We start from the raw sequence: 14,524 nt of genomic DNA, 5'->3' as shown, positions 1-14,524 counted from the left end.
TATCGCCAATCACCATTTGTACAAAGCAGAATACATGGAATACATGTCATTGTCATCATGACAGCTTCAAAAATAGTAAAGAAAGCCTACAATGGAAGTAGAACTGGAATGTGTAAGATTTCCAGGTTCCTTTGTAAAGCGTATGTAAATTAAATGTTTTGAAGACTGCCATTGGAGACAAGTCCTAATGGAAGACGTGTTCAGGTTAGACTATTTGTCTATCCTGCATGACCTGCAATCTGACCCTTTTAGCTAGAGATGAAAGATAAACACCTTGCACAGGCAAAGCACTGTATTCATCCTTAAAATATGTTCCCTTCTTCAGATTTTTAAAATTTAATTAATAATATCCTAATTATGGAAAACAGCACAGTAAACAAGCAAGTCACAAATAGTTCTCTTCAAGAAGATTTTACAAAGACATAATTTATCAAAACTTATGTTGCTAATAAATTTCTATGAGAATTACCTGTTAAAACAACTCAAGGAAACGAACTAAGTAATCTGGGAAACATACTAAGTTTCCTTTTGAGTAACAGCTTTCATTTTGATCTTCCCCAGGAATGCATAATGCTGTTAGTTCATAAGTATCTTAACATTATAATGCCAACTTACCGAAATAACACAATCTGCTACAGGTTTTTTAAGTGCACTTTCTGATGTCTCCTTAAGTTTAACCAATAGCATGCCTGTAACCTGTTCAATTGCAAATAATCTCTCTTCATCCAAGTATCGTACCTATAATGTAAAAAAAATGGTATCAATGTAAACACATCCTTAGAAGCATTTCATTTTACATTTTTCCAATGTTTAAAGTATGTTTTCAAAGCACTCTCCAAAAAAGTAACTTTTCTAAATTATGTAATAAGTACTACCATCTGATAAGACTTTAATGTTCTTTAAAACATACACTAAAATGTTTTATATGTAAACCTAACCACTGAAGCATGAATGTAATAAATATATCTATGGTAAGTACACTAGGACTTGGTAATTGTATCCTGTTCAGTGTACATTTAAGAAAACTAGCTTTCTCTATCTTACTAAAAAAAAAACCAAAAAAAAACCAACACCTTTCTTACAGCTCTGTTCACTTAACAAATGTCCTCCAGGTAATGTTATAGCTGTTAATAAAGTTTATCTCTTTCTCAAAGCCATAATAGTATCAGTTACTGCCATGTATCAACATGTCTTCAAGTTCATCCTGAGTATCCATACATTCAGATTCAAACACTATGGATCATGATACTTTACTAGACCTTATGTTAACATGTCCTGAATCTTTGGTGAACCTATAGGTTCCTGTATTGACAACAGCAACCAAGGTCTCTGTGGCCAATAAGTTTCTATCATGACCACACTTGCTCTTTCCTGTTACACTGTCCTCAAAACTCTCAGAATTATCTGTATTGGTGGAAAAGCATGCAGCCATCTTTTCAGCCATCTGACCATCAGTGCATATCTGCACTCGGGCTTCACAAAAGTGTTGAGAAATCCAAGTTTCAAAACTGGACAGTGTGTACCATTGCCTCTTGGTACAGTGAAGAACACTAAATAAATGCCAGGGTAAAACTGCTCTTCTGGTACAGTCTCTAATGCACCCATTTGCAACAGATTTTCCATTTCTCTCTGGACACTGGTTATCCTGTTCATGTTCTTAGCTATCAGTCAAGGTAGATATTTGCTTTTTGGTTTGGCCTCAAATAAAAATCAGTACCCCAAAGAAACAACTTGGAGAAGCCATTGATTGAATGCGAAATTTCACCAAAACATCAATCCTCACCCCACCTGAGCTATTAGTCAGTACTAGGGTCTACATCTTCTAGAGGTGACACCTCCTCCTCATCTGTATGTACTGACATAGTTGTCTTCTCTGTTCTTTTCTGCTTCTTGGGGCTGTTGCTCATAGGCCATGCTGCTTTTGAAAATACATTTTTATGTTCAAGAGAATCTGCCAACCTTGTGCTTGCCTCTACATTGAGAGACAGTAAGTTATGTTTTCCCAGCTTTCATTTACATTGCCACTTTTTCTTTTTCCTGTCTCCTTGTTACTCTTTGAGCCTTTGGATGATCTCACATCCTCTACCTGACTCTCGCTCTAGGTAATAAATGCTCTCTTAAACTTCTCTTTTCATTCATCTGTAGTGACTCGTTGAGAAATGGTTAACTGGGCAGCTTGTTTTTTAAGCCAGGACTGTACTGCAAAATCATCTGTATTATTCATTGTTTACACTTCTCAAATAAATCTATCTCGGAGAAGTTAAAAGAATGTCTCTTTGACAGTGCAAAAGATTAAAAAATAGAGAAAGAAGGGGTCTCAATGCAACTAATGAAAAAAGAATGTGGATTCTTGCAGTTGCATCGGCACATGGGATACCCCATGTGTAGTGGATTGTTCTCCAAGTTATCCTGAGAATGAAAGGACACAGAACATAAGGAGGATTACGTTGTAGTACGCCTCACTTCCAGTTTTTACTTGTCTCGTTTTTATTATCCTTCATTCCTTTCTGCATACATTATCTGGTTCCAGGAAGTCGTTGCCCTGTACGTCAAGCAGAACCATCTAAGTGGTTCAGAAGTATACTGATTTCACAGAAGCTTATCAAATAAAAGCAGAAAACACTTTCTTTAAATGATGTCCCCTCAACAGCTTAGTGGCGATCTAAAGAAACCCCATTAAAATAAGCACTGAAGTTATTAAAGCAGTTCACTTCTGTGATAATCTACAGTAAAAACTGGACCCCAGATCCACATACTATTATTACTACTTATTATTTATTGATTTTATTTTATTAAGTTATTAACAATGCGACACAATTGCATAATGTAACTTTTTTACAGGACAAACCAAACGTTTTCTAAGCACTACATATTACTGTATTTCATCGAATCTAGAAAGCATTTTCCCCCCAAAAAAATTGAGGCTCAAAAAGGGGTATGCGTCAAATTCAAGTTCTTTTTTAAAAAAAAACATAAAGAGGATCAGGAGATGTGGCTGAGAACAAAAGGGAAGGCAGTTGTATTGGCCAGCTCCTGGAAAGCCTTCCCAGCTCACCATCATGTTGCCCTCGCCCAGATTTGTTTTGAAGGGAGAGGATATTGAGGTGGAAGGGACTCAGAGAGCACAGGAGCTGCATGGTTTTTCTATCTCCCTGTCCTGTTTGCTGCCATCAGGAGTAGAGGACAGCATCGAGGGGGAGGAAGGGAGCAATGAAGAGCTGCCACTATCTTGCACTCCTGGCACATAGGGCTTCCTCCGTCTGTCTCCCTGTCACCTCTGGCCTTCACTCCCAAAGGCAGCAAGCAGGATAAGGGGAGAGAGAGAAATAGAGAGAAACATTGTACGAACAAAGAGAAAAAGGAGCCATGTAGCTTCCGTGCTCTCTGAGCCACCACCACTTTGTGATCTGCTCTCTTCAAAACAAACCCAGGCAGGGGCAGTGCGCCCAGACCAGCAGTGGGAAGAGGCACCGGTGGCAACACTAAAGGAAACTGCAGGGTTTGGGAAGCGCAGGTAGCATGGAAGAGGTTTGGGAAGTCGTTCCAGGAGTTGACCAGGACAGTTGGACAGCCAAACAAGTAAAGTTAGGATTAGGACTTATTTTGTTTTTTGGGTTTTTTTTAATTGAGGTTCAAATAAAAGGGGTGTTACTTGTATCTAACTCAGTGCCCCATGCCTTCTTGAAGCCTTCAGGGTATGTTGATTCAATAGAAAAATTTCAGATTTTTGACATGAAAACTTTAATGTTTGTTTGGGAGATTTGTATTAATATTTCACATTTGTTTAGAGGACACTGCTCATATGTTTCTATGTCTGCCCTTGAGATAAATGGAGCACATAATGTATTTGGATCCACACTGATATAACTGCAACTGATCTTAAATTTATTTGCCAAACGTACATTTAACTTTTGTGTAAAAGTCTAGTAGCCCGCATAAGTTCATTTTGTCCCTGGCGGTTAAGTAAGTTACATTTATCTTGATGACAAAATAAAGAGTGACATACACTGGGAATCAATGGTGATGATGTCAATACAAGTTTGTTCTTCCAGTTTTTCCAGATCCACCCACTTATTAAATTGAGTAACTTGAAAGAAAAACTCAAGAAATAATTTGGTAAGCAAATCATTTGTAGATATCTCTAATAGAAGATGGAAAGCTCACCTTTACTCCCACACTTCCATTAGGCAACTTCTGAAGTTCATACGGCAGTTTCATTCTTTCAGCTTTTATAAAAGGATCATCAAATGTCCTCCCATGCAATTTTTTGAATCCATGTAATGTATTCTTAACATTGGTGATCATCTATGGAAGTATAAAACAGCCATTACTAATTATTCAAGATATATACATCATCTTTGGTTGTCTCACAGTTCTGCAATAATGTTATGAATTTGCTAGAGTAAAGATTAAACACATTTTGGGATGTACTAGTAACTACTAAGGGAGCTCATGGGCACCAAAGGTATGAACTATAAATCTAATCACAAAATAATAAAGAAGAATACACTTGTGTGTCAGAGTTGCAGATATGACACTATGAAACGTAATACTTGAAACTTTTCAGACATCTGCAAATTTTTTTTTAAATATGCAATTTTAATTAAATAAAATGTATCTATTTGAAGCCTGCAGTGCATCTTAGCAGCAGACTTGCCTAACTAGCAAATAAGTTGATAAGATCAATTGAAACTAGGGTTAGCAGGTTAAAAGCAGGTTAATAAGGGTTGTCTCTTCACTTGCAGTGTACATCTCTTTAATGTGCACTTTGGAGTAGGAACTTAAAGAGACGCCACTCTCATAAGGCTGAAAAGATACACCATAATAGCTGGTGCGCATAGGGGTACCAATAACAGTGTCTTCATTCAGACATAGCAGCACATCAAATTAAGAGGGAGTTTAACCCATGCAAACTTTCCTACAAATTAACAAATACATAAGCACATTAGTTTCACTTGCAATCCCTCTTTGCTATATTTGATACTACTGTATATTAATCATTGAAATATCAGTCTACCTATTCAACCTGTTGCCTATGGCAAGATCAGAAGTACAACAGAATCCCACTCATGTTTCTCAACAGATGATATATTTTGATAAACTGATATATGTCCCCAACAAGACCTTGATATTATCTTTCAATAAAACCTAAAATTTCATTCACTTGCCTTTTTCTAAGCTACACATATTCAAACACTGTAAATTCTCAGACGGAGTTGCTGTTCCAATCCACTTTTTCTAATTGTACAATCATCACTCCATAGTTGTTGGGGTTAGTAGCATAGGATTGCCATGAAAATATAATTTTTTTAAATGCTATTTTCCTTTTATGTGAGAGAACTGCTCTCTAGGAATTTCTATGTTTTCCAGCACAATTCTTATGGTCAACTTCCTCTGGAAACTGACCACAGAATCTCTAAGTCCTTCAGCATGACTGGTTGAGTGTAGAGTCACACCGGAGGACCTAGATTTTCATAGAAAGAATATTTTAAATAATATCCATGAACAATCAAATCCACGAAAGTCAAAACTGCAAATGTGGAGGGATGACTGTACAATACACTTTTTCATATGCAGAAACCACAATCATATGTTCTATATGTGGTGGCACCAAGAAAATATTTATGGATAGTACTATATACCTATACTTTAATAAAGGCAGTATCATAATGATTTATTTTCTAATTATGCTCAACAATGAATTTAACTCCCCCTCCCCCTGGCAGACAATGGTTTGATGCTTTCATTGAGCTATCCACCACACCCTTCTTTGATTAGTCACTGCCAGCTCATGTTGCATCAGAGTATATGCAAAGTTGGGATTTCATTTCTCTAACATGCATCACTTACTCTGACCTATATTTGTCATTTTAATTACCATTCTCTCAATCTGGCAAGATACCTCGGCATTCTTTGCAATCACTTTTTGTTGTAATCATCTTAAATAATGTGTAGCAAATTGGGCTGCTTCCTTCCTCATTTGGAGAACATTTAGGAACAAGTTTAAAAGCATAGCCCCCCGAAATCTTTGGTGGAATCCACTCTTTACATGCACCCAGTAAATAAACTGATGATTTATTTTGATTCTCTGCTTTCTGTCAGCAACTGACAATAGGACTTATTATCTAAAATTTATCAGCAGTTTTTGGGGAAGACTCTTATCAAAAGCCCTTCAACATCCAAATAATGCATATTGACTCAGCCCTGTTCACATATTTATTAACATACTCATAGAATGCCAAAAGGTTAATAAGACAAAAGTTTGCATAAGTCATCCCGATTCTTTACCAGCAATGCTTCAGATGCTGATCTTGGGAACACATAATAAAAATATATGACAAGAGGAGCAATTTTACAATTATAGTTTTAAGAATTCTTGGATAACACCTGGACGTGGTGATTCTTTTTATAAAGTTAATTCCATTACATTTGTTTTCTGTATTATTCAAGAGTACAATTTCCAATGGCAAACATTTGGACTTAGTAGAAATACTCCAATGAAAAATTAAGATACGTGGCTAGAAATCACAACATATTTCATTAAGTTAACAATAGTGAAATGTTTACCTGGCTCTTTGCTGCATTTCCAATAGTTCGTGCTTTAGAACCCAGTGATATACAAGCTCTGAAATACAAAAGAATTCTTAAATGACTTAGAAAGGATCAAACAGCTATTAGAAGGCTTTTATCTGGAACAAGCATACTAGGAATGCATAACACAAAAATAAAATTGTGCTGTCAGCTACATCAGTAATGACATCATGCATAAGTCACTGTAAGGAATAGCAATCAAGCAGACACTTCAAGAGATTAATTTTTCTTTCAGAATTTCGGATACAGATATGATCTGTGTGGTCAAATTCTAAGCAATAACCTTGAAACCCCAAAGTACACAAATTCAGCCAACTTGTCTTTTCATCTGCTGAACTTGTAAGTAAGGTGTTACAAACAAGAGTACCTGTAACACACCACTTTTCAAGATAAAAGAAAAAAATATCAAATTTTGTTTGAAAGCTTCCAAAAAGTCACTTCAAAACACACAAAAAGAAAGCTTAATCTGGCTGGTAGGTATGGCCTGATAATTCCAGTGATCTGGTTGCAGTAAGCAGTTAATATCCTAAAAGTTTAGAAAGGAGTAACTGCTTGCCTTGACACAATTCAAAGCATTCCCGTAGCTGCACAGAACATTAATAAGGGCATCACTAAGAAATTCAAAGCATCTAGAGCAGTGGTTCTCAACCTTTGGTCCTCTGGGTGTTTTGGATTTCAGCTTCCCCAATTCGTAACAGCTGGTAAACTGACTGGGATATCTGGGAGTTGAAGTCCAAAACAACTGGAGGACCAAAGGTTGGGAAACACTGATATAAAATGCCATCTTGAATTTCTTGAAACAATGGTGGTTAGAAAAGGAATTAGCATTTTAAGATTTGAAAACATCAGTAAATAAAAGCTAAAGGATTACTGACAGAAAACAACAAGAAGTAGTTCTTATCTAAACCATAAGCAAATATGCTAATGTTGCACATTGTAATCTGATTCAGAAAAGAATTCAGAAGCTAGTGTGAAAATAATGAAGCATCACTTCTTATCAACTTTTTTGGATGGATGGGTTCCTTGAAGATTCATTGGACATCAAGATCACCTAATTAAGATAATTAACAAAGAAATGTACATCTTTGTTTCAAAACTAAAACGTGGCTTGCTTTCTTGGTTTGATTCAAATAAAATAAACATTTGAAACAGGGGTGAGCAACTGAGGAATTAAGAGGTCACATTAGGTCCCCAGAAAACACACCAGCAGCTCCTGCAAAAACAGAGGCAGGGATTAACCTTTTTTTTTTTGGTTCCAAATGGCTCCAGGGGACATGGTGAACATCCTCACCATGTTTCAGCGTTTCCTTTGAGGCAGTATAATTTGGCAAGGAGGATTTTTTTTTAACTCTCAGGTGGCCCAGAATGGCTCTGAGTGTGGGGGATATGCCTTCCACACATCACAGAGCATTTTTGGAACAAAATAAAAATATCTTTGGAAATAAAGTACAGCCCATAAGCTGTGCTTTGCCCACTCCAGCTTAAGATGACCAGAGTGCTCTACTCACAGACAACAAGTAAACACCTATTAATTTAAACTGTGAAACTTGTACTTTTAAAATCTTTATTGTGGCTGCTTTGAAGTTGGATGGGGTAGAAGAGGAGTGCATGAGCTTGCTGTTTAGTATGATTGTTCCTATCATATTATAGATTGCATTAGGCCATGGGAGACTTGTACTGACTTACACATTTGTCTTTTTACAATTCCAGCCCATCCCCTCCTTTCCCCATCGTTAGACAATAACACGAGTGGCAACTGTGTCACCCTTCACATGATGCTGAAGCACAACTCCTAAAATTGCTTATCATTGGCTATGGCAGCCAAATCAACAGGAAGTTTAAGTTCAGTGTCATCTGGAGGTCAGGTCTACATGATCATCACTCCTGGATCTATACACTGGAAATCAGTCTCCAATCTCTGAGAAGAGAGTTGGCTTTCACATTAGTCCACATCCCTTTTCTAGGATTACACCTCTTTTTCCCATTGAGTCTCTGGCTCTATTACATAAGGGAAATATTTCAAATATTTCAGTCCCCCCAGAATGATAGCAAGGTAGTGAAGTTTTCTGATGAATCCAAATGACTGAAGATGATGAAATTCAAAACAAGGGAATGAAGTCAACACACAGCAAAAATAACAGTGTAATCCTCATATGCTAACTCAGAAGTAGTTCTCATCGAATTTAGTCATGTGTACAAAACTGAGCTACTTGTTTAAACAGTTTTGTTCAAAACAAACCTCTGGAATTTTGTATTCCTGTGTCCTGGGCTCCTCAAGAAATTCACAATGCCACCTGTGACATGTCATTCTAGTCACTAGAAGTGATGCCATACCACTTCTGTTTGATTGTGGAGGTGATTCTAAGGCCCCTTCTACACTGCCATGAAATCCAGATTATCAAAGCAGATAAATCACATTATCTGCTTTGAACTGGATTATATAAGTGTATACTGCCATATAATCCAGTGCAAAGAAGATATGGATTTTATGTGGCAGTGTAGAAGGGACCTAAGGGTTCCCCCCTGCTTTGGGGAACCTCAACAGCATTGTAAAGCCAATTTATTCAACTGAATGTTTGGCAGAAGGATGCTGAGGGTCTTGTGGTTCCACTCCTTGTATAAAAACTACCTCCAGATTCAAAGGTAGACTCTTGACCGTGAAAGAAGGCTACCATTTTCATGTTAGTATAACTATTCCTGTATGGTCACACAATTTTTTCCCCAAACTAACATATTTTTTCATTTCTTTATCATATTACATTTAATGTAACTTTTGTATGCCTTAAAAGCAACAAAATTGATTTTCAGAACATACAGTGAACCCAGATTTCTGCGTTTTTTATTATGTGATTGCCTGCTTTCTGCAAGAATTCGACAGAGTGCTGATTTACAACTCTCAAATGTAACCCATGGAAACAAGTGAGAGTGAGGAATCTCTACCTACTCCCACACACTCTTGTGATTATCTATACAGCAGACCAACTCTGACATCATCAACTGTGCTTGACAGGCAGGTGAAGCAACAGAACAGGCAGTAACAGGTCAGGCAGTAGGGCGGGGGAGCAGTAATCCTTTCTATACAGACTTTCTCTTTCATCTGCATCAAACTAGCAGGCAGATTTTTAAGGCTGAATTGTTGAGAAATGCTCCTCATAAATGTGATCTGAACCACCCTCAATGGTAGTATTTTGTCACTCAAATGAAACATTATAGTTAGCTTGAGCTTTAGGAAAATGTGCTTCAGTACACCATTCCAGAACCATTTCCAATAGTGCAGTTATTTATTCTGTCTCTGGCGAAATCCATATTTCGTACTTTGGAAAACAAATCCACATGAATAAAGAACAACGTAAGCATGGAATAAAGAAACAGTTGCCCAAGAATCACTTGATATCACAAACTACAGCTGGGCTACACTGGAACAACTGCACTAAATTTGAAGAGGGGAGTGTTTTAAGGGGGAGATTAAACAATGTAAGCAAAAAGCAGACACAGCAAGAGGTGCAGGTCTTGGTTAATAGATTATTCACAGTCTGGAGAGGCTCAGAATCATAGCCAAGGATGATTCTGACCTCACTTCTAAAACCAAAAATAATTCTTTATTGCTGTAATGTATCTTCAGGCTAAAGCGAGTCAGTGTTACCATAGCAGCTTGAGTCTTGGAATCTAACTCTTGAATTCCCACTTGGCCATGGAAACCCATTGGGTGACCTTGGGCATGGATGCATCCTCTTAGCCTCAGAGGAAGGCAAAGACAAACAGTTTCCAAACAAATCTTGCTAAGCAAATTTCCTAATAGGGTCACCATGAGGCTACCATAAATTGGAAATGACTTCAAGGCATAACCTTCAAGTTAACTCTAAGTTGCAGCAACTCTATCCTAGGGTTTTATTGGAAAGACTTCCTAAGGCTGAAAAAGTGAGGCTTGTCATGACTTACCCAATGGGGTTCCAGGGCTGATGGGGGATTCAAACCCTCAACTTTATGAGTCCCAATCCAGCACTGAGAAGCACTATGTTGAACTACACCAGTGTTTCTTAAAACTGTGCTCCTCCAGGTGTTTTGGACTTCAACTCCCATAAATCCTAGCCAGTTTACCAGCTGTTAGAAATTGTGGAAGCTGAAGCCCAAAACATCTGGAGGAGCAAGTTTGAGAAACTCCGCACTACACTCTCTACAAAAGCAACAGAAGGCAAGAAGGCTATCCATCAGCACTTTTAAATATAAAGTTGCCCCCTCCAACTGCAACTAGCAATTATTCCACCAGGATGAAAAGACTCGTAAGACTAGGTATTTATCCTTAAATATTTTCTTTTTCTGTCAAATCTGTATAAAGTAAGCTGCTTTCCCACTGTAGGACAGAATATAAATGCTCTCAATAAATGTTCTCAAAAGCAGAGGCAGAAAGAGAAGTATGAACAGCTCCAGAGAAAAAAGATAAATCCATGTTGCCCATGGTGAAAAAATGAAAGGACCACAGTTCTGAGTGCAGGTGGTCCTAAGTTCAACTTCAGGTATCTTCAGTTTGGTCTGAGAAAAACCATAGCCTGAAAAGGATTTCAGACAGATCTTTCTCAGCCCAACCTGGAAATGCCTAAGGTTAAACCTAGGACCCTCTGCATTCAAAACTGTAGTCCTGGCACACTTTTCCCACTCTAATAGCAGAAGATAATACTTAGATTAAGGAGCTCTTTTACTTCAGAATTAAGGGGACAGGGCATATATTTATAGGAATACGGACACCAGGAAGATTGAAGTTAGGACAAGGAGATGGGAAAACTGAGACCTGGAGGAATTACAAGGAGGGGCAATTGCTAGAAAGATTGAAACAAGTTACCTTCCTATTGCAAATATGACAATTATTTTTTATAATTCTATAGTTTTATATTTTTATTATTCCTCTCCTCTGTATGTGTTCACCTATATTCTAGATTGCATCATTATTGTTGTTGTTACATTTATACCCTGCTTTATTTCCCCTGAAGGGGACTCAAAGCGACTTAACAAAAAAACTTCAGCACAGCATTTAAAATATACAAATATTAAAACAGAATTAAATATAGTCAGTATTAAAAGATCCAAAGTTAAAAACATTCAAATCTATTTGATGCATAGTCAAAGCTAAAACCAAAGCACAGCGCGTTACTGGTCCACCTAGGCCAGGCATGGGCAAACTTGGGCCCTCCAGGTGTTTTGGACTGCAACTCCCAAAATTCCTAACAGCCTACCGGCTGTTCCAAGTTTGCCCATGCCTGGTGTAGGAGTTTCCTTTGACTGACAACTGGGGAGAAGTGAGATGTGACATTCTTTCGGATGCTGAAGAAAGAGGAAGAAGGTTGCGACCAGGGGTCGATATAAATAAACAATGATAATGATGTTTTGGCTAAGGCTTTCATGTATTCTCTTCTGATGTTTCACCCACATCTATGGCAGGCATCCTCAGAGGTTGTAAGGTCTGTTGGAAACTAGGCAAGGGAGGTTTATATATCTGTGGAAGATCCAGGATGAGAAACAACTCTTGTCTGCTTGAGCGAGGTGTGAATGGTGCAGTTGGTCACCTTGATTAGCACTGAATGGCCTTGCAGCTTTAAAGTCTGGCTGCTTACTGCCTGGGGGAATCCTTTGTTGGGAGGTGTTAGCTGGCCCTGATTGTTTCCTGTCTGGAATTCCCCTCTTTTCAGAGTATTGTTCTTTATTTACTGTCCTGATTTTAGAGGGTTTTTTAATACTGGTAGCCAGATTTTGTTCATTTTCATGGTTTCCTCCTTTCTGTTGAAATTGTCCATATGTTTGTGGATTTCAGTGGCTTCTCTGTGTAGTCTGACATGGTAGTTGTTAAGAGTGGTCCAGCATTTCTGTGTTCTCAAATAATATGCTGTGCCCAGGTTGGTTCATCAAGTGCTCTGCTATGGCTGACTTCTCTAGTTGAAGTAGTCTGCAGTGCCTTTCATGTTGATTCGTGTTTGAGCAATGTTGTGCTTGGCAATCCCTACGTAGACTTGTTCACAACTGCATGGTATACGGTAGATTCCTGCAGAGGTGAGAGGATCCCTCTTGTCTTTTGCTGAACATAGATAGCATTTGCTGGATTTTCTTAGTGTGTCTGTGGATACTTTGTAGGTTGTGTTTCTTCATATGATGTATGATAAGAACTCTTTTCCTCTGGGTGGATCTTTGTCTTTTCTCTCGTGTCTTGATCTTGGCCTTGCAGCTCTTCTGATGTCTGTGAGTATCCATTGGCCTGTAGAGCCCAGTTTAGGTGGTTTAACTCACCTAAGAGGAGCTGGGGTTCGCAGAGTCTTTTTGCACGGTTTACCAGGGCTTTTATTGTGCTTCTTTTTTTACTTAGATGACGGTTGGAGTTTTTTATGTAGTGATCTATCACTGTGTGTAGGTTTTCTGTAACCTGTGTGGCACAGCTATCGATGGGGTTTGCGAATATGGACGATTTCAACAGAAAGGAGGAAACTATGAAAATGAACAAAATCTGGCTCCCAGTATTTTAAAAACCCCTCTAAAATCAGGACTGTAAATAAAAAACACAACTCAGAAGACAAATTTCTTTTTTCTTTTCTCCTTATTTTTCTTCTCTCTTTTTTCCTATCTTCTTTTCCTACTTTTCTTTATCCAAAACGTTCTTCCACTTTTTATGTAAAGGAAACTCTTTTATTTTGAATAAAAATTATTATTAAAAAAGAAGACAGAAAAATTCCAGACATGAAACAATCAGGGCCAGCTAACACCTCCCAACAAAGGCAGGAATCAGCCAGGCCTTGGGGCTTCAAGGTTTTTCAATGCTAATCAAGGTGGCCAACTCCCAACATTTACACTTGCCTCAAGCAGCCAAGAGTTCTTTCTCCTACCCTGGACCTTCCAAAGATTCCCATAAACCTCACAACTTCTGAGGATGCCTGCCATAGATGTGGGCGAAACGTCAGGAGAGAACGCTTCTGGAACATGGCCAAACAGCCCGGAAAACTCACAGCAATCCAATGATGATGATGACGACGATGCTGATGCTACTAAGAGGACAGAACGGAGCTCGAGGCCTCGGCTGACCAGGCTTGATGGCTCAAGAGAGGCCCATCCAAACTCATACTCACGGTGTGCAGCGGTCGCTGTACTCGTTGGCGACGGTCTCGATGCCCCCGCTCCGCGCCACCGCGATGTAGCAGTTCTGGTAGCCCAGGTCGATGCCCACCACAGACATGGCGACGACGACGACAGGCCGCCGGCCTCCCCCTCCTGTCTTGAGATATATCCCTAAGTCCTCCTTGGTGCGAGGAGGCTTGCCTGCCCTTCTCCTGCTTTCCCCGGGAGGAGAAGAAGGAGGGCGGGCGGCGAGGCTAAGGCGAACGACGCAGCGGCGGCGGCGGCGGCGGCTTCTCCTTCACCGGCCTCGCTCCGTTCTCTCACTGCGGAGCAACAGCCACCAACCGGCACTTGCTCTCTACTGCGCAGGCGCGGCTTCCCCCTCCCTCTCTCTCGCTTCACCTAACGACGCCGCGAAGGCTTCCGAATGCGGCATCGGCGCTTTCCTCGCGCACGTTCGGGTCCTTCTCTGGAAGGATCTCGAAGGGGGGGGGGGGGGGAGAGGAGTGAGCCGCCGCCATCTTCTGGCCAGTGGGCGTTACTGCAAGCTGTCCTCCTCAGTCAATCAACCCAAAGTGACTGAACCAAAAGAAAATAAAGCAGTGATTCTCAACCTTATTTATTTATTTATTTATTTACTTACAGTATTTATATTTCGCCCTTCTCACCCCGAAGGAGACTCAGGGCGGATCACAATGTACATATACATGGCAAACATTCAGTGCCATTAGACATACCACATACAGACAGAGACAGAGACACAGAGGCAATTTAACATTTTCCGGCTTCATGAGGGTATGCTCGATTCCGGCCACGGGGGAGCTGCTGCTGCTTCATCATC

The 14,524-nt window shown here is 39.4% G+C and overlaps 1 protein-coding gene across 2 annotated transcripts in view; it reads right to left on the bottom strand.

The window, feature by feature from the left end:
• hspa4l (heat shock protein family A (Hsp70) member 4 like) overlaps positions 1-14,051 on the bottom strand; it is a 33,723-nt gene extending 19,672 nt beyond the window's left edge. Inside the window, exons 1-4 of one of the 2 annotated variants that reach the window (XM_062983644.1) lie at positions 13,695-14,051; positions 6,568-6,625; positions 4,165-4,305; positions 616-738 (exon numbers count right to left, since the gene is read on the bottom strand). In XM_062983644.1, the coding sequence (XP_062839714.1) occupies positions 616-738; positions 4,165-4,305; positions 6,568-6,625; positions 13,695-13,801 (429 nt within the window). In that variant the 5' untranslated portion in view covers positions 13,802-14,051. The remainder of the gene's footprint in view (positions 1-615; positions 739-4,164; positions 4,306-6,567; positions 6,626-13,694) is intronic. The other variant, XM_003221759.4, reaches the window with a different exon arrangement.
• Positions 14,052-14,524: the final 473 nt, after the last annotated feature.

This window comes from Anolis carolinensis, chromosome 5 (genome assembly GCF_035594765.1).
Source record: "Anolis carolinensis isolate JA03-04 chromosome 5, rAnoCar3.1.pri, whole genome shotgun sequence".
NCBI lineage: Eukaryota > Metazoa > Chordata > Lepidosauria > Squamata > Dactyloidae > Anolis > Anolis carolinensis.
Note: the sequence above shows the minus strand (reverse complement) of the source record. Positions and strands in the feature narration are given on the sequence as shown.